General features: G+C 38.5%; 1 protein-coding gene across 3 annotated transcripts; it reads left to right on the top strand.

Moving 5' to 3' along the window:
* Positions 1-523: 523 nt before the first annotated feature.
* Positions 524-17,945, top strand: tfe3a (transcription factor binding to IGHM enhancer 3a). 3 transcript variants are annotated; one of them, XM_084138707.1, is made up of 10 exons: positions 524-1,038; positions 5,758-5,871; positions 7,529-7,757; positions 7,862-8,086; positions 11,109-11,204; positions 12,770-12,887; positions 14,345-14,401; positions 14,609-14,684; positions 14,961-15,108; positions 16,283-17,945. In XM_084138707.1, exons 1-10 carry the CDS (start codon positions 902-904, stop codon positions 16,706-16,708), a joined length of 1,626 nt encoding a protein of 541 aa, XP_083994833.1. In that variant the 5' UTR covers positions 524-901; the 3' UTR covers positions 16,709-17,945. The 3 variants fall into 3 exon arrangements, with proteins under 3 accessions (XP_083994833.1, XP_083994834.1, XP_083994835.1); XM_084138708.1 differs by lacking the exon at positions 524-1,038 and adding an exon at positions 3,719-4,156; XM_084138709.1 differs by lacking the exon at positions 524-1,038 and adding an exon at positions 3,750-3,768.
* Positions 17,946-20,362: the final 2,417 nt, after the last annotated feature.

Raw genomic sequence — 20,362 nt, 5'->3', positions numbered from 1 at the left:
GAAAGGCACTTTCCTTCAATAGGGTGGGATCCAAATCATAGAAGAAAAGGTTAAAACATCTGAGGATCGAGGAACAGGCCAAAAATGACCATTTTAAAGAGAAGATACATTTGTGCTTTAAACTAGCTATATAATAGTTTATCAAACATATCCAATAGGTCTTACAAAAACACATGATTTGTGCCTCTAATGCTTTCAAAAAGTGTACCCTATAAGTGGAATGTGTCAAAAACATACCTATGCATTATTTCATTTAGCATATTTATACAAAAAAGATTATATGTGCTCAATGAAATCACAACGTATTCATTTAATCGTCAGCATTAGTATTCCTTTTATTTGAACACCACACCACAAAGGGACACAAAGGTTCATAATCTAAAGGATGACGAAATAGTTTGTAATGTTATATCAAAGGATGACCTAACTTTGAAGTAAACAAGTATTCAATCGTTCGCCTATTGGCTAATGTCACTGAAGTCCCGCCCTGCTGCACAGCTATTGGCCCGCTCGTCTGTCTGTCAACCCTCGGCTGATCATGGAGCGTCACTGTGGGGTTTTCCAGTCAGATTTTACTCCTGGAGAAGACAGCAAGATAACGCCGTGCACTGCAGTCAGACTCTGATAGATCAACTAAGGACTTTGTCCGTCAAGACGCATTTCATTTTCATCAAGCTCTAGTCTACACAGATAAAGAAAGCATCGATACGGACGAAAGTTAAAATTCGTGTAGTAAACATCTCGCTCGCGATCGGACAGTGCGACAGTCCTCTATTTTAACCTCTTCAGAAAACAACTGGTTTGATATAGTTTGTTAACTTGAGCTCAGGCGACTATCATTCTCAGTTGCTCTAGCTCGTTTATTTTGCTGTTTGTAAATACCATTGCGCTCCTGGAGAAAATGTGCAGCCTGCCTTCCGTCAGACCCGAGAAGGGCCGAGTGGAAGTGGCGTTACCTGGACAACAGGAGCAGCACGAGCGTCCTCAGACCGTCTACGTCATTCTGGACTCCTCAGCCGAATCTGTCAATCTCATCAGGTTAGTGCACGAGCATCACAGAAACTCTGTAGTTGTAACGACTGGTTCAAACAAGTGATTGTTTTAAATGATTGTTGTTGTTTTGGGATCCTGCAGACTGTGGACTACTAGATCATGGGCAGAAATGACATTAAGGCTACTTTGTTTAGCTAGTGCATGCAGCCTCTTGACAAGTCTCGGAAGATGAACTCAATTGAATGTTGATGCTATATAAGCAAATCCGAGAACCTGGATGCTTTGGATTAGAGGGTTGTTCAATTCTTTGTTTCATCACTGCAATGCAGATTACTGAGTTTTAGTGTGTACATTGAAAAAAAACTTGTAGAAACAAATTTCTCTCAGAAATTGCTAACATTTCACCAACAGAAACGGCAAGTAACATTAAATTGCACATGAAATTTTGAAATAGAAAAACTGAAACATTTTCTTGTAAAACATGACAATTATTTCCAACTTATAAATATAAATTTTCATGGGGTAGATTCAGACTGTTCTGTTTCTTTCTCTTTTTTTAGGTTTATGTAGTTTATTTTGCACATAGTCCCGCCTTTATTTTTGCACATAACTTGACTGTTTTTTAGTCATAAACTATCATAAACTATTTTAGAGTTAGGTCACCCAAAAATGAATATTCTGTAATTAATTGCTTACCTTCATGTCGTTCCAAACCTGTAAGACTTTCATTCATCTTCAGAACACAAATGAAGATATATTTGATGAAATCTGGGAGCTTTCTGTCCCTCCATTGACAGCTACGCAACTACCACTTTGACTCTTCAAAAAGTTCATAAAGAGATAATAAAATGGATCCACATGAATTGAGCGGTTTAGTCCAAAATTTCTAAAGAGACTCGATCGCTTAATATGATGAACAGATTTAATTAGGCTTTTATTCACATATAAACATAGATCAGCAAACATAAACAGAAGCTCAAGCGAACCTGCTTGACGCTTGAGAACAAACCTCAAACGTGCTGCGTAACACGAGAATGAATCTCATTGGTTCTCGCACAAGCGAACATGCTTGAGCTTCCGTTTTCTACGACTGATGTGTGAGTTGATGAATGTTTATATGTGAATTACAGCCTAAATTTAATCTGTTCATCATATTAAGCGATCGTGTTTCTTCAGAAAACTTGGACTAAACCGCTCAATTCATATAGATTAGTTTTACGATCTCTTTATGAACTTTTTGAAGTGTCAGAGTGGTAGTTGCGTAGCTGTCAATGGAGGGACAGACAGCTCTCAGATTTCATTAAAAAATATCTTTATTTGTGTTCCAAAGATGAATGAAAGTCTTACAGGTTTGGAACGACATGAAGGTGAGTGATTAATGACAGAATATTCATTTTTGGATGAACTATCCCTACAATATTATTATGCATAGTACCCAATGTTGAGCAGAAGTTGAGCATTATTGCAAGTCTCTAAATATTGTGTGCAGGAGGAATAAAAGGAGGTGCGGTCAGGAAAGCTATGGAACATGAACATTTTTTATGCATGAGAATTCAAGTGTACATTTGAGCTTTCAGGATATCAAAAGAACCATCTCCTGTAATTCCTCAACCCAACCATCAAAGCCATTTCAGCCTCAACCTTTAACCCCCCCTCCTCCCCTCCACCCTCCCTTCCACCCTGCCAAAACAATTCCTCTGGAATGTCTGTCTGTGTTACTCTTACCCACTACAGCCGTTTAACCGGAGGCTTAGCTTAGCAGTTCTGTCCTGAGCCTCAGATTTCACGGGATATGACTCAGCAAATCTACCCACACATTTTCCCTTTCTCTTTTTTTCTGTCCATGTTTTCACTCTGCTTCCTCTCAAGTTCGTGCTTGCTGAGCGCACGCTATTTTGCTCCTTTTGTACCCAAAGGAATGTGTTTTTCATTTGCTGTCCTCAGAAAAGACATGACCACAGCCTTTTCTGTCTATTGCCCAATTACCATAAAAGTTAAGATTTTTATGTTTTACATTGCATAACGTGCTTTCAAAGTTCAATATTCTTTATTGTCATGTCATCAGATAGGTGGTAGTTGTGTTCAGTACAGTAAGAGTAAAATTAAGTATTACAACAGTACCTAAAGAAATGAGGTGTTTTCCATATATACAATATACAATATTACAATATTGCAAAAGCTTATAGTACAGCACTTATAGAACTGGAAGTATACAATACAGAAAATTAATAGGGTCAGCTAATAAAAAGAAATATAAGGGAAAAGAAGGGAAATTTTAAAAAGGGAAAATATAATATGGGAATAAATGGATTTTTATATAGAATTGATGCAGTGACTCCCTCTGGCGGTGACTATTGACTTTGAGCTTTTGTATTCCTCTTTTCTTAGTAAAGGAGTAGTTTATATTAGGGTAGTCCTCAGCTAATACACCCCGAAAACATAGATTAGATAAGTATATGGCAAGTTTTCTCCTGTACTAGTAATTTTTGTTGAAATGGGTGTGTTTAGCGAAAGTTTCAGCTTGAAAAGCTCAACTCTAGAAGCCGGGTAGCGTGTAGTTTTGCCTCATGAATATTAATTACTTTCCCCAGACAGCCAAGCTGGTTGGCTCAAAGGCAAGCGTGGGCGCTTGTCAGCTGGCCAATCAACGAATAGTGAAGGCTTGCCTCATGAATATTAATTAATTTCTCCAGACAGCCAAGCCGGTTGGCTCAAAGGCAAGGGTGTGCGAGTGTGCGCTAGTCAGCTGGCTAATCAACGAATAGGGATCGCTTGGTCAGTGAATATTAATTTGGTTTTCTGACTGACAGCTCCAAGCAATGTTGAATGACCTTTTTAATATCTACATGAGCTTAAGCCTTCATTGTAGTAGGTTTCGTAATGTCATAATTTCACCGGAAGACAGAGGAGCTTCGCGTGCTCGGAGTGGCACAAACATGGCCACCTGGGGAAACCAAAACACAAGCGAAACGGCGATGCTCTGCTCGTAAATCTCGCCTTTAGATCGTGCAAATCAGCGTGACAGCTCGTATCAGCCCGGGATTCAGATGCTGACCATGAGCTGATGCGGTTTACAAACCGAATTTACCGGAATGGTTTCGTTTGATAACGTTTGATCTGATTGCGTCACTTGGATTATTGCACTAACCAGAAGAGGCTTTAGGTATGTGATATCTGTGAACGGTCTAAAATGCGTTTAGAGCTTTCTGAGGATAGTATTTCATACTTTATGCTCAGAGGTGATGGTGTTGTGAAGGTGTGGATGTGTTTTTCACCGGTAAGATAGTGGATGTCTCTCAAACCCTTGAGCTGCCTATACTTTTGGGGATCAATGCCCCCCAAAAATGTTGCATAGACAGGAAGCTGATTAGTTTTGGGGCATTTGTGCTCATTAGGGATTTGCATGAATATGAATGTCTTTGTAGGCACACTAAATTTTGTCCATAAAAGCTCAAAATATATGCTGTCTATGTAGGCAGCCTTTTATGAGCAACTTTTATGTAAGAAGACACTTATGTCCTTCTTAAACAAGTAGTATACATAATTAACACACACATGTCCTTCATACACAAGTAGCATACATAAATAACATGATTATAAATATTGAGTTACGGATCGGATCATTTTTCGGATTAACAAAAACTTCAAATATTAAAGACAACCAGGGCTGCCAACTCTCACGCTTTGAGCGTGAGACTCACGCAATTGACACTTTTCACACGCTCTCACGCCACACATCCATTTTCTCACGCACAGAAAAATTGTGGAGCAAAGAGGTACATATATATATATATATATATATATAATTTCAAAAAATTAGAATATTACATGAAATCACACAGTAATTACACAGTGATACCATCTTTTGGCAGTGTGGGCAGGTGCAAATCCTGCTGGAAAATGAAGGAAGCATGAAGTGCTCTGAAAATGTCCTGGTAGACGGCTGCGTTGACTCTGGATTTAATAAAGCACAGTGGACCAAAGTCCTCTTTTCTGATGAGAGCAAATTTTGCATCTCATTTGGAAACCAAGGTCCCAGAGTCTGGAGGAAGAATGGAGAGGCACACAATCCAAGATGCTTGAAGTCCAGTGTGAAGTTTCCACAGTCTGTGTTGGTTTGGGGAGCCATGTCATCGGCTGGTGTTGGTCCACTGTGCTGTCCACTCAACGCAGCCGTCTACCAGGACATTTCCAGAGCACTTCATGCTTCCTTCAGCAGACAAGCTTTATGGAGATGCTGACTTCATTTTCCAGCAGGATTTGCACCTGCCCACACTGCCAAAAGAACCAAAACCTGGTTCAATGACCATGGTATCACTGTGTAATTACTGTGTGATTTCATGTAATATTCTAATTTTTTGAAATCCTGTTTTCGTGGGTTTTATGAGCTGGAAGCCCAAATTATGTACAAATAAACAACTACATACTTGAAATCGTTTAAGTTGTGGGCCCTGAATCTATAATCAATGGAAGTTTAACGTTTTGAATGGAATTATGGAAATAAATAAACTTTTCCATGATATTCTAATTTTTTGGAAAGGGTCTGTACTGTATTCTGTGTAAGCGCTGTTTTTCCCTCCATCAAAGTTTGTGATACATGTATTAAATATCTATTGGGAGTTTAGTGTTTAGTGACAGACTTTATTAATTGCAGGATGTTACAGTAAACCCCTCCTGTTCACAGTCTCTGCATCAACATGTCAGATTATGGGAGATGTTTGTAGGCTGACGTTATGTGACGTTGGTGTGTTCTTCCCTTCTCAGTGTTGAACCCCTTCTGCCTGAGTCTGGGATCGTGGCAGATATTGAGGTGGAAGGCATTTTCTCCACCGATTCGGACACCTTCTACGAGCTCAAGAGTCAGCCCATCACCCCGAGGTGAGTCTGCCGAATGATCCGATTATATAAATATACTTCCTGTTTATATCTGTACTGTCATCTACACATTTAGATTGTGGCCGCATGCTAGACATGCTTATGAGAAAACCGCAATCATATCTGATTTACTTCCTGCATACTCTTGAGTAAGATGTCTAGAAGTTTTTTTTAATCACGTTTTGCCACATACCTGTTACTTGTTGATTTTTTTTATTTTTATTTTTTATTTTTTTAACAACACTATAATCAGCTTTACCCCGTGGGATTTTACTGGCAATGAGTTAATGTATTTCTGAATTGTTGACATATTGTACATTCTTGGTTTGCTGCATTCATACACAGTTGCTTATCGCTCAGTTTATATGAAATTATAAGTTTTTGTGCTCGTTTGTATGAGAACTGCATGTTTTTTCTGGGGGTGAGGCAGGTCAGTGCATGCTGTCCTGCAGGCGTTTAGACGAGGCGTTGGGTTTCTGTTGACAGAACTTCCCGGTGTCTGTTTCCAGGGACTTCCCAGTGATTCAGCACAAAACAAAACACCGTGATCAGTCATAATACCTCTTTCCGCAGCTCTCCTTACAAAAAAAACATATTGATTATGGAGTAATATGTTTAAGGATAGTGGGTCAGATGGTCTGTTTACTGCAAAGAATTACATAACCAAGTGTTTTTTAAGATAAATCAATTATACAACGGTTTCAAAGTTCACACGCTGCTGTCTCCCACAGTCTCTCAGCTCTTATCTGACAGTGTGATCTGCCTGACATGGTAATCTTTGGATTTTCTTTGTAGCAAACGGTGTGTTTGAGGCAGCATGGTCTTGGCTGCTTGTTTTCTGTTCGCTCTAGGACTTCCCACAATGACTCATCACTAAAACGAGTCCGTGTGAAAGAAATGTGAAGGCCGTATTGTTGGAAATGCAAAACTGTATGGAGAGATTTTATTTTATTTTGGTAGTTGATAGCACCACACGCTAAGATACAAAGGACATATTTTGTTTGTATCAGTCTCATTTGCAAGTTACTTTGGATAAAAGTGTCTGATAAAAGAATAAATGTAATTCTTGAGATAGTTTCAGATGCGAAGCAAGTTTTTTAAAATTTACTTTATAAATATTTAATTTATTTTAAAACAACTTTTTTTTTCTTTAAATAGCATTTGCACTGCATTTAACTTCCACAATGTGATGTATTTTAGAGCAGGAAATAATGTATTATTATTTTAATAATGTATTTTAGCGCAGGATTTGATAATATTCATCAGGATTTAATTGTATCATAAAGAGGCAATCATTTTAATGGTTTGTATATTCTCCTGCTTTGCCTCAGGCACAGAAAGTCATTACATTTCTATATTTTTCTTTAAAGTAGCGTGCACAATAAGACCTTTTATATAAGAAATTAACTATTTTTATTCAGTAGTTTTTGTTTGACATGACAAATAAAGTTTCATGATCTCATGAACGAGAGATCATTATTTCTGACCATCTTGTGTTTTAAGTTGCTGTTCTCATGCCGTCTGTCTTAAATTGATCTCTATCTTAGCGGTGAACTTTCAGCCCTGTGTTTCAAAAATAGCATGTGGTAATATGATTACAGCACGGGGGTGTATCGTGGCACTCTAAGCTTATTTACCTTCTCATCGTCTGGCCCCGTAGTGGCTCTCTGCCCTCTGCTGACCCTGTGACCCCAGCCGGCTCAGTGATGACGTCACGCGTGTTGATGAGGCAGGAGCTGATGCGACAGCAGGCTCAGGACCAGGAGAGACGAGAGGCCCAGAAACAGGCGTCCAGCGCTGTACAGCGCCTTACTGACGCCACCCCTGCCATCTCCGTCGCCTCCACCCTGCCTGCCACCCCGGCCCAGGTGCCCGTGGAAGTGCTGAAGGTATCACATGAGAAATCTATAAAAAATAAAAACATCAAATATGATGTTTAAATATGGTTTAACTCATTAGGGGGAACTAATGTTGTCCTGTGTTTGAATCCCAGGTTCAAACTCACTTGGAAAACCCAACAAAGTACCACATCCAACAAGCTCAGAGGCAGCAAGTGAAGCAATACCTCTCTCACACCCTTGGCAATAAAATAGCTAATCAGACGCTGGCAACATCTCCTTCGCCCCAGCCTGCCTCCGCCCCTGAGTTGGCCCCTGCTGCCAGTAGCACTCCCAGCAGCCCACTGGCTGTGCTCAGCCTTGGATCGAACAAAGAAGAGGTACAAACTGAACCCAGATCAGATCTTTCTGTTATAGAATGTATATTGCCAATAATGTGGTGGATTTAGTGAATTTAAAAAAAATAAATTAATACTCCTATTTAGCAAGGATGCATTAAATTGATCTAAAGTGACAGTAAAGACATTTATAGTGTTACAAAAGATTTCAGTTTCAAATAAATGCACAAAAATATGAAGCAGCACAATTGTTTTCATCATTGATAATAGTAAGAAATGTTTCTTGAGCAGCAAATCAGCATATCAGAATGATTTCTGAAGAATCATGTGACACTGAAGACTGGAGTAATGATGCTGAAAATTCAGCTTTACATCACAGGAATAAATTACAATTTAAAATATATTCAAATAGAAAAGTTATTTTTAATTGTAATCATATTTCACAATATTTTTTATTTTTTTTACTGTACTTTTGATCAAGTAAATGCATCCTTTGTGAGAATGAGACTTCTTTCAATGATTTTTAATCTCCAAATGATGTAAGTTTAACAGTACTAAATCATGACAATTAGGTTATTGTAAAGATTAGAGTCCTTGAGCCAATGTCATAACAAAAGATGACCCATTTACACAATCACTGACAGCATAACGTAATGCTCTGTGCTCTGGCCTACTTTCACATGCACGATTACAAAATAATCTTTACGCTCACTAGACAGTAACTAGATTTTAGTGTTACTTGTTCCTGGCTTGATTCTAGGCTGTTGTGGGTGGTTGCCAGGGTGTTGCTATGCGGTTGCTAAAGTGTTGTTGTAAGTTTTTTTTTTCAGGGTGTTTCTATGTGGTTTTATACTGATTCCCAAAGTCTCTGTGATATTCTTGATATGGCTATGGTCCCTTCTTCATTGTAAGGTGTACTTGTGTCTGTTTTATTGTCTGCTTGGAAAAAATCATTTTCAATCAATTTTTGATTGCTTAAAAAAGCAACTGTCGCACAAACATAGACAATTATGCATTTGGCAGACAGGATTATCCAAAGAGACTAAAATAAAATTTCCTACATATATATATATATATATATATATATATATATATATATATATATATATATATATATATATATATATATATATAAGGGATAATCCACGGCTAGCTCTGCATTAAATGATTTTAAGACAAGAAGTGGAGGGTTGTTGCCTCCGCAAAGTGCATTAAAATCGTTTAAAGCACAGCTAGCCATGGATTATACCATGATCATTTGCCAGCATTGACAACTTAAAGCTGTTACTGATGTTTGCAGCGCAATATTTACCAGAGAAAAAAACATTCATTATTATTTTCAATGTTGAAAACAGTTGTGTACAATTTTTTTCAAAATTCTTTGATGAATAGAAAGTTCAAAAGAAAAGCATTTATTTAAAATAGAATATTTTCTAACATTATAAATGTCTTTACTGTAACTTTTGATCAGTTTAACTCATCCTTGATGAATAAAAGTATTGATTTATTTAATTTATTTCCCCAAAAAATAAAAATAAAATTCTTACTGACCCCAAACTTTTGAAGGGTAGTGTTTAATGTTACAAAAGCTTTAGATTTCAGATAAATGCTGTTCTTTTGAACTTTCTATTCATCATAGCATCATGAAATAAAAATGTAAAAAACTGTTTTCAACATTGATAATAATCATAAATGTTTCTTGAGCATCAAATCATCATATTAGAATGATTTCTGAAGGATCATGTGACACTGAAGACTGGAGTAATGATGCTGAAAATTCAACTTTGATCACAGGAATAAATTACACTTAACTATATATTGACATAGAAAACAGCTGTTTTAAATTGTGATAATATTTCACAATATGACTGTTTTTGTTTGTATTTTTAATCAAATGAGCAGAAGATACTTCTTTTAAAAACATTAAAAATCTTACCGATCTAAAACTTTTGACCGGTAGTGTATAATGTAGACTTTTATTAATAAAAGTCACAGGGCCGCATTGATAACAAGTGTCTGTGCTCTTGAATATTTCTGTGTGTGCGCAGCTCGATCTCTGCTCTCTGTGCGAGTGATATATGCGTATGTGCGTTTAAATGAAAACAGCGCATTAATATAGAACGGTGATTAAACTTACTTGGGGAACTACCTGTGCATTAAACGCTTTTATTGCACACCTTCCAGCCAATCAGAGTTGAGTATTCAGACAGACCATTTGGCCATATAACTTTCACTAGGATTTTACATACAGTATCTCAAATCTGACCCAGATCTGTCGTAGTAAGATATCAGCACATCAACCGTTCACTTTCATATTCTGTATATGATATAACTTGTGTGAGAAGTTATAGTTTAGTGTTGTGTTATCAAACAATGCTGCATTGATAGGATAAGGTTTTATTCTCCAACCAGCTTGTACTTTAGGCTGCTTATTTTGCAAGTCATAGTCTGAATTTCACATGCTTACAAAACTGCACTAATCAGTAATTATTGTCCTAATAATCTCAAGTCTTAAGCCGTTTAGAGTATGCTAGACAACTAATTAAATGTTTGGCTCTGAGACTCGGAAAGATTCTTTTGAAGAATTTCCCTCGCGTTTACTAAATACAATAGTGCGCTTTGTCAAGTCTGCGTGAAGTCGGCCAGACTCTCTCGGGCACTTTGCTTTTGGTACCACATTGTGCTGGTAAATATCACACTCAACACTCAATGACCCCTGCACACTTTGCACTTGGTGTGGGCTTGGCTATTAAAGCCTTTCAGTCCTGTATTTCTCCTTCTCAATCAAAACCACTGGCTGGAAAACCCTACGATGAAATACAAGCTTGCTAAGGTTGGAGACTTTATCAGACTTTAAATTGGATGTCTGTATATCTCATCTCCATGTGGCCGGTGTGTCACTCTGGAAACTGCTGTGTAGTGTGTTATTTAGACTTCCTTCTGCCTCATGACTCAGCATGGAAGTCAAACTTTAAAGCATATTTTTGTGCTAGAAGGACTCAAAAACATTTGCATCTACAAGTCCTGCTAAGCTGTTTTTTTCCTCTCTTTTCGATATGCACAGATAGAAGACGTCATTGATGACATCATCAGCCTGGAATCAAGTTTAAACGATGAATTTATGACTCTGATCGAATCGGGTTTGCAGCTTCCCAACACGGTATGTAGCAACATCCTCAATTCTATTGAGGATCAATTGAGCAACGTATTAATTTCATAAGAACTGATTAGGTAAAGTTTGTTAAACTTGTTTTGCATCACATTTTGTAACAGATCTTACATGCATAGTGTTTGTTTGTTTTTTTGGATAATTCACTGATGATGTGGAAACAGCCATTAGTCATAGTTCCCATTAATGAATTGAAGCAAATTTGTCTCCAAGGGAATCCTGCTCTGACATGCCATTGCTTTGGAAATACAATTTCGGTTTTCAAATCAGTAATTTTCAGTTGACTCTGGGAGGAGCGCCTGCTTGTGTAACCAGTTACGATTAAAGGTTAATAACTTAGGCTCATGGGCTTCTGTATTGTCAGTAAGTGTTTGCATTCGGGACGTTTGGGTTGAATGTGGGCTTGAAACACTGGGAGCAAATATAAACTTCTGACACATGGCTCACAATGGGTGGGGTTGGTGCGCCGCGGAGGAGTGACAGAGAGCTGCCGCGCACACACATGCAGAAACACCGGCCTTTCAACTTGTGTGTGTGAACGAGCTGATTTCTGTGGCTTTTTTAATACTCCAAAAGATATTTCCCCATTTCTAAACGTCCCTTTTTACGGAGAGACACACAGAAAGAGGAAGCACTTTGCGAGTGTATAAGAGAACATGAGGATTCTGGTTTTACTGCCGGAGAATGAAAAGAAAAAGGGCCAGATTGAGGTAAATTTTGCACATTTTATCTCTCTGCCTCATTGCCTGTCTTTTCACTATCTGTGTAAATGCTGTGTGAAGATGGTAGGTTTGTGTTTTAGTTGCTTTAGAGACAGGATGGCATGTTTTATGATAGTTTATTAAATAATCTTAGCATGTTGGGAACAATCTGATGGGTTTATTTGAGCGTGCGTTGGCCAAGATATGCCTCAAAGTTTTGATGGATTTTACATAATTGATTTTTGCACAGTTGTCACCTCATCGGTTTTACAAATCAAAAGTCACCTTTCAGGCTAGCTCGGTTTTTAAAGATGAAGGAAATGTGTTTTCTATTAAACCCTCATGTTTGAAACTTCAAACATAACATGTAACTGGTTTAATAATTCAAAAAATGTCTGACTTCGCTCTCAATGCAGCTATGGGTTTATTGAAGCTCGGTGATGAAATGCAAGCAGAGCAAACTTCATTTGTGAAACCATTTTTTTTTTTTTTTAAATTGTCACATCTAGTATGGAATTATGCTTAGATGTGTTGTGTTTTATGTTCTCAAAAGTTTTAGTAAGCACTGACTGAGGAAGGTTTATGAATTTTTAAGTTTTGACCTCAAATTAATTTATATTTATTCCTATAGTTGTCCTTGCCTTTACCAGTTTGTTTCACTTTACAAATAAACATGCACACAGGAGCCGTTTGGCCATTGTTAAAGATGTCGCCCTTCAGATATGAAGGTTCATTTTTGTGGTGAACTGAATGAAGGTTATCCATACGCTGCACCATGTGTGATGAGGGGGCCTCTCACTAGATAATGCCGTGGGTGGGGCCCTGATTTAATGCGTTGTGGTTGGTTTTCAACAGCTGCCAATCTCAGGAAATCTCCTGGATGTGTACAGCAGTCAGGGCATGGCGGCGCCCACCATCACCGTCAGCAACTCCTGCCCTGCAGACCTGCACAACGTCAAGAGAGAGTTTACCGGTCTGTATTTCTTGTCTGTGGCCTTCCATCTCTTTATCTCACTGCTGCTTCTTCCTCATTTCTCTGGCACTGATCCTTCACCGACCAGTCGACTCAGTCTGACTGTATCAGCAGAGTTACACACCACATTTGCCAGTTCCCAATTTCACTGCAGTTTCCAGTTAAGATCTGTTCATGCGCACACAAAAATATAATCATCGCTGCTTATGATTCATTATTGTATCAGTGGATATTTGTGCTTTTGCAGAACTTATGATTAAGTAGTTCGTGTAAATACCCATCATTCATCAGTCACTGGCCAGCATGCAATAAAAAGATAATTATAGAAGTAAAACTTGTGTTTTAGTAGCAATCGTAATAAATTAGCAGTGTTTTGTTAGACTTTTGGAAAGATGGGAGGGCAGATATGGTTTGTGAATCTTAGGTCATGTTTACACAGCAGCAGAATACGGTTGTCTTGTATTTGAGTCCTTAATAATATGTTTACATTTACACACAGTTCAGTTGTTTACTGGAGTGACAACCACATTCTATAACCAAACTCACACGTCACACCTGTACATTTTCGGGACTCACAACCGCATTCTCTAGAAAAAATGGTCTGAACAACTGACTCCAGTCTGAACAACTGACTCCAGTCTGAACAACTGACTCCAGTCTGAACAACTGACTCCAATCTGAACAACTGACTCCAATCTGAACAACTGACTCCAGTCTGAACAACTGACTCCAATCTGAACAACTGACTCCAGTCTGAACAACTGACTCCAGTCTGAACAACGGACTCCAGTCTGAACAACCGACTCCAGTCTGAACAACCGACTCCATTCTGAACAACCGACTCCATTCTGAACAACCGACTCCAGTCTGAACAACCGACTCCAGTCTGAACAACCGACTCCAGTCTGAACAACCGACTCCAGTCTGAACAACCGACTCCAGTCTGAACAACCGACTCCATTCTGAACAACTGACTCCAGTCTGAACAACTGACTCCAGTCTGAACAACTGACTCTAATCTGAACAACTGACTCCAGTCTGAACAACTGGCTTGACTCCCATTGCTCGTTCATACAAGACAGTATTGGAGATGCTACTTTAAGTTACTGTGTAAACAAGACATTTTGAGACTCACATCTGTAAGTAAATGTGGTTGTCAATCCCCAAAACTGACAGTGTGAACGTAGCCTATTTAGCTAACATAAAACCTTAAAAGTGCAGTGAAATACTTCCTTGTACCTCAGTTTACTATCAGAAACCAAGTTATTTGTTGGTTGATTCCCACAAAAAGTCCCACACCTCATCCAGCCCGACACCGTAGATTTTTGGATGGGACCATCTATTTGTTTGAACAATGGCATTTGTGTAGCAGTTCTGTCTGGTGATGCTAGTGACAAAGAAATTTCACACTTCCCCTTTAAAATGTAATATAAATTGCCATGTTATTTGTTTTAAAGATGCAGAGGCAAAAGCTGTTATGAAGGAGAGGCAGAAAAAAGACAACCATAACCAGAGTGAGTTTTGATTTCTTGAAGATTTGACCTACAGTTTGTTTTTATCTCTAAGATTATGTCATTACTATCTGCACATAAAAACCTGAAGATTAACCGTTGTTGGTAGTGTATAAGGAAGTAAATTACATTTCTGTTTATCTGAAACAACTTGTCTGTCTAGTTGTTCCCATCCATTAATGTGTGTGTGTGTGTGTGTGTGTTTTGTAGTTGAGAGAAGAAGAAGATTCAACATTAATGACCGCATTAAGGAACTTGGAGGTCTCATTCCGAAGTCCTCTGACCCGTCAGTATCACTGCTCTTATTCTCACTTCTCTCTGGTTTTCAACAGTAATAATTTGCACTGCTGAATGTATTCAGTTAGAAAGATCATTTAAATTGTAATGACTCTGAGGTACAAAATTCTAAGACCATTAGTGTATATTTCATTTGTTTACATAATTTTTTTTTTTGTCCTAAATGTTTTTAGTCATAGTTGTATTTGTCTTATGTAGAGTATTTTTAGATGATTTAATTCAGTGCATGCTTCTGTAAGAGTATCTGCATGTGTTTTCTCAACAGGGAGATGCGCTGGAACAAGGGCACTATCCTAAAGGCGTCGGTCGACTACATCCGCAAGCTACAGAAGGAGCAGCAGAGAGCCAAAGAGATGGAGATGAGACAGAAGAAACTTGAACACGCCAACCGCAGTCTGCTGCTGCGCATTCAGGTATTCTGCAGCATAGATTTACACACAAACTCTTTTGCCATATGTAAATTCATTCCATAGAGTTATTTTATATACTATTATAGTTTTTGTAAATATTTACAATTAGTTTTTTTAATTTTTTAGTTTATATTAGTAATTTATTGTGCTTTTGTCATTTGAATTATTTTATTTTATATATATATATTTAGCTTTACTAAAACTAAAAGTGAAATAAAAATAAACAAATTTTAGTGCTTCAACTTTAATGTGTTAATTTCAGTTAGTTGTCAAAGCAAATTTTAATTATCTATAAAGTTTTTATGGTTATTTTTTTCCATCTAATATTTATGTTTGATTTGATTTCAGCTTAATTTTTAATTAACAAAAAAAAAAACATTTTTAATATTTAAAAAAAGCAATAAACTGAACAGAAAATGTAATTTTTTACATGTGTAAATGTAAAATAAACTGCATAGAAAATTCCTTCTCCTGATTTATTGATTGATGATATCATTAAACTCCTTATTGTATATTATTTCATAAAATCATTCTGAACGTGATTCTAACTATGCTATTCTTTAATGTTGAGAAAGATTTTTAGAACTATATCTTTATCGTTATCTTTATAGTTATCGTCCTTGGTGTGAACAGGCCTTAAAGGGATAGTTCACTTTAAAATGAAAATTCTGTCATCATATACTCACCCTCATGTTGTTTCAAACCTGTATGAATTTCTTTCTTCTGCTGAACAGAAAGGAAGATATTTAGAAGAATATCAGTAACCAGACAGTTTCTGGGTCCCATTGACTTCCATAGTATATTTTTTTCCTACTATGGAAGTCAATGGGACCCAGAAACTGCCTGGTTACTCAGCGAGTCTCTGTTCTGTCAGTTTCTAGTAGTAGCAGTTTGTGCAAAACTGCTGTGTCCTTGTGTATCAGGCAGCAGATAACTTTGCAATCCCACTGGTAGTTGCGGTATCACACCATCGCTCATTTGCATAACACTGACCTTTGTTCAACTCCTCTGCTGTTTCTTTCAATGCCAAATATCAACATTCTTATTAAAACCTAATGTCTGTAGGCCACCCTGTCACTTTTATACGAATGTTCCTTCAGTTGTTATTGAACATGCATGTTTGTCATGTGTAAATGCCCCTATTGCAGTTTAATGACTGTGCCTGTGTGATCGACAGGAGCTGGAAATGCAGGCTCGTCTCCACGGCATGTCTTCATCTCAGATCTCTGACTCCATGCTCCAGCCGCAGACTTTAACTCTGAATCACATCCCCAGCCATGACCTCTCCAAGACCCTTCTGTCCCTCAACCAGGCCACGCCCTCTTCTTTCTTGTCTCCGCCTTCTTCTACCTCCTCAGTGGGCGGGGTGGTCACCAGCCCTCTGGACCTCGGGACACTCAGCTTCGGCGAGTTAGATGACCCCTCTGCCTCCGTGTTTAGTCCATCCCTGATGGCGGAAATGGGGTTAGGGGATATTTTGATGGATGACAGCGGCGCTCTGTCGCCTGTAGGGGGCGCCGATCCCCTGCTTTCCTCAGTCTCCCCGGGAGCGTCCAAAACCAGCAGTCGTAGAAGTAGCTTCAGCATGGAAGAAGACTTGTGATGGCTTCAATTGGGACGATAGTTTTGCTTTAAGTTGCAAATCCTGCTTGCACGCTCCATTGTCGGCCAGTAGAGGGCAGTGTAATCCGAGGTCTTTATTAATCGCTGTACAGTAGAAGTCTCGTAAACAGAGTTTGAGATTCTCAAGACTTTTTTCTAGAGGTGACACAAGTATGGAAAGACTTCTGGAGCAGATGCTGGTGTGTAAAGCCTCATTTATTATCTGGACCTCTGATAAATATATAGAAGAATATATGTACATGGAGTAGATTTAGTCCTAAACATCTATTTTGTGTTTTTAATATGCAGTTGTATGAAAAGTAGCACTCTAATATTAACTCATGGACACAAACCACATGAATTTATTAGACATGTTGGGAAAAAAAACATGCCTGAATAGTGAAATATATGATTATTTTTAGGTTCAGACCTCTCTCAAATAGTGCACTCCAAAAGTCTGAGACTTTAAACTTTGAAATATACAATACGCAGGATTTTGAATTATAAATGGAGTAAACATATTTTAGATTCTGTATTTGTCAGCTGCTGTCATTAAAGTGAAAAGAGACAAACCAAATACTAAGATGTTATCAGTTTAACTTTTAACTTAAATTATCATGCTAATATACACTACTGTTCAAAAGTTTTTCTTTTTTTTAAGAAATTAATACTTTTATTCAGCAAGGATGCATTAAATTGGCAAAAGTGGCAGTTAATTCATTTATAGTGTTACAAAATATTTCTCCATCAAATATCACTTTTAACGGATTCCACAAAAATATTAGGCCGCAAAAACTTTTTCAACGTTTTCAAGATAATAATAATAATAAATGTTTCTTGAGCCTCAAATCATCATATTAGAATGATTTCTGAAGGATCATGTGACACTGAAGACTGGAGTAATGATGCTGAAAATTCAGGAATAAATTACGTTTTAAAATATAGAAAAGTTATTTTAAATTGTTTTACTGTTTTAACTGTAAGTAAATAAACGTTACAAATGTTTACCGACCCCAAACTTTTTAACAGTAGTGTAATCTGTTGTATTAAATATATCTCAGACTTTTGGAGCTCACTGCATGTCAGTGTTTGTCGTATATGTAGCTCATCAAACATAAAAGGGACAGTTGTGTTTTATTTCCCTTTTTTAAAGTTTAGAGTGTGTATCTGTGCGCTGTACATCCGTGCATTTGATAAAGGCGACAGTAAATGTGCTTTTAATGTCCTCAGGAAAACAACATCCCGTTCAGCTCTTCTTTCATTTCCTGCTGGGACGTCTGTGTTCTGATGTGAAACTGGTGTTGAGTGTTTCATGCATGTTTGATTTACACGGATCACCTCACTGATGCATAAACACACGAAGAAACATTTAAATTGAGTTTATGTCATAACTACAGTATATCTGTGCCATTGTTCAGCGTTGCGTCTCGGCTTCTGTGATGTGATTTGATCCAACCGAGACTGGTCATGTGTCAGATTGTCTATGCAAGTACTTTCATAGTGAAGTGGCAGAGGGTTGTGTGAGCAAATGACCGTCGCGTTTCCTTTGACATTCAAAGACCTTCCAGCTCTGAATATTGCTGTTGTTCTCTGCCAGAGAGCCACCAATCACATTAATGCATCATCACACCTGACATTATTACTGCAGTCTTTACATCCCTTATCAGGATTATGATGACTTTCTGAAGTTCTGTTTTTATTTATTCCGAGTCTCGTTCTGCTTTTCATACATGCTAATAGGCATTATACCATGGTCTGGGTGAATACTCGATTCTGATTGGCTGCAGGGTGTCCATTAAAAAGTGATAGAGGACACCAGAGCCCGTCTACGGAGAGCCTTGGCACTTCCTATTAGCCCCATTGTATCGATCTTGGTTGCAGTTCCATTAGAATTCCACTGGAGGTGATCGCGGGCGAGTGCAGACTGAATGGGAGTCTATGGGGCTAGACGGCTAAATGTGTCTCTTTCACCCGATTGCCGTTGAGAAATCTCAGATTTTATTGTAGGTTTTGCAAGTTCAACATGGGTTATAGGTCGAAAGTTGAATGAACGAGTACTTATTTCTTTTCGATTTCTTACAGGTTGAGTTGTTGTTGCCCATAACACGCTAGCATTCTGCTAATGACGTCATCATTCTGACGTCATTGACATTTTAAAATACTTTTTAAACCAAATAAGTGACTCTAAAAAATCTAACACCCAGCAATGTGTAATTTCTTTGCATCTCCTTTCGAATACAACATTCAAATTACTAGACAAAAAATTATATCCTGAGAAAAGTGGATTTTGAGGGTTTTTCGCCATAGACCTCCATTCATTCTGCACTCGCCTGCGAGCGCCCCCGCATGGACAGAGATGTGTTACTGCAGCCAGTCCAGAAACCGGAAGTAAGCAGAGAGTGCCAATTGACCCTTCGCAGGGAGCTTGATTGACAGGCGATCTAACCAATCATAATCCACCATCCGCCATTTTGTCCGACAAAGCAGTCAGGAGAGATAGCAGATTAACATGGGAGAATTTGAACTTGAAAAACGGAATGTACTGATGCCTTTCCGCGGTTAAAACAACATTACTACTTATGTTCATTCATGTTTATTTGATGCTATAAATTAACTAGAAGGAAGAGATGATCGGTTCACGAGCAGCTTTAACTGATGCTCTACAGCGATCTGTCAAACACATTTAAGAGCCACAAAACGGTATGTATCGTTTAAATTTCTTTTAAAAAATGACCAAATTTGAAAGGTGAGACTTTGTTTAATATGTCTAATATCAAAAGTAACCGAAAAGTAACCTGGTCCGTCCTGTCTGTCAGCGTGTTGTCAGTCTCCTCTCTGCTCCGCGATGTATTTTTCACTGCGTGAGAACATGGTGTGGCGTGAGAGCAGCGTAGCTTGTCGGGCATAGCGACAGTAACTAAGGGGGGCGGGTCTTTGCGAAGGGTGAATTCTCTTCCTATTATGGCGCTTTTCCACTACACAGTACCAGCTCGGCTCGGCTCGGCTCGACTCGACTCGGCTCTGTTTGGTTTTCCACTGTGTAAAAGTTGTACCTGTACCGGCTTCCAGGTACTTTTTTTCGTACCACCTCCGGCGAGGTTCTAAGCGGGCTGAGGCGATACTAAAATGTGACGTGAAAACAAGGCAGACTGCTGATTGGTCAGAGAGAATCGTCACTATTCACTGCGTCATCATTGCACGCGCCAGACGGAGTATACTGAATAAAAACAAAAGCAAAAACATCCAAAAACAGCATACACTCGATTTCCTCCATTGTCCTGTGTGTGTGGGTAGCGGGTGTGTCTCGCGGGTCTCGCGTAAAAGATTAAGTCACGGCAGTTTACTGCCGCGTCGCTATGACGACCAGGTACTATTGTGGAGGTACTATCTGCAATGGAAAACGGAGCGAAAAGCGAGCCGAGCCGAGCTGAGTCGAGGCGAGGCGAGTCGAGTCGAGCCGGTACTGGTAATGGAAAAGCGCCATTAGACATTCTCTGAGGACACCTAGTAAAGGAGTTCTGGTGAAACTGACTGTTTACCGTTCGAAATTAATAAATAAATAAATGCGCTGGCTACATCAGCTGTAAGTAACCATAGCAACAGGCAGTAAACTGAAGGGTTCTACGAGCTGAGCGGACTATAAATATCTCCGGTT

The sequence above is a fragment of the Abramis brama genome (assembly GCF_963993115.1).
Source record: "Abramis brama genome assembly, chromosome: 16".
In the NCBI taxonomy this organism is placed as follows: domain Eukaryota; kingdom Metazoa; phylum Chordata; class Actinopteri; order Cypriniformes; family Leuciscidae; genus Abramis; species Abramis brama.
This window is presented reverse-complemented; position numbering and strand designations above follow the sequence as displayed.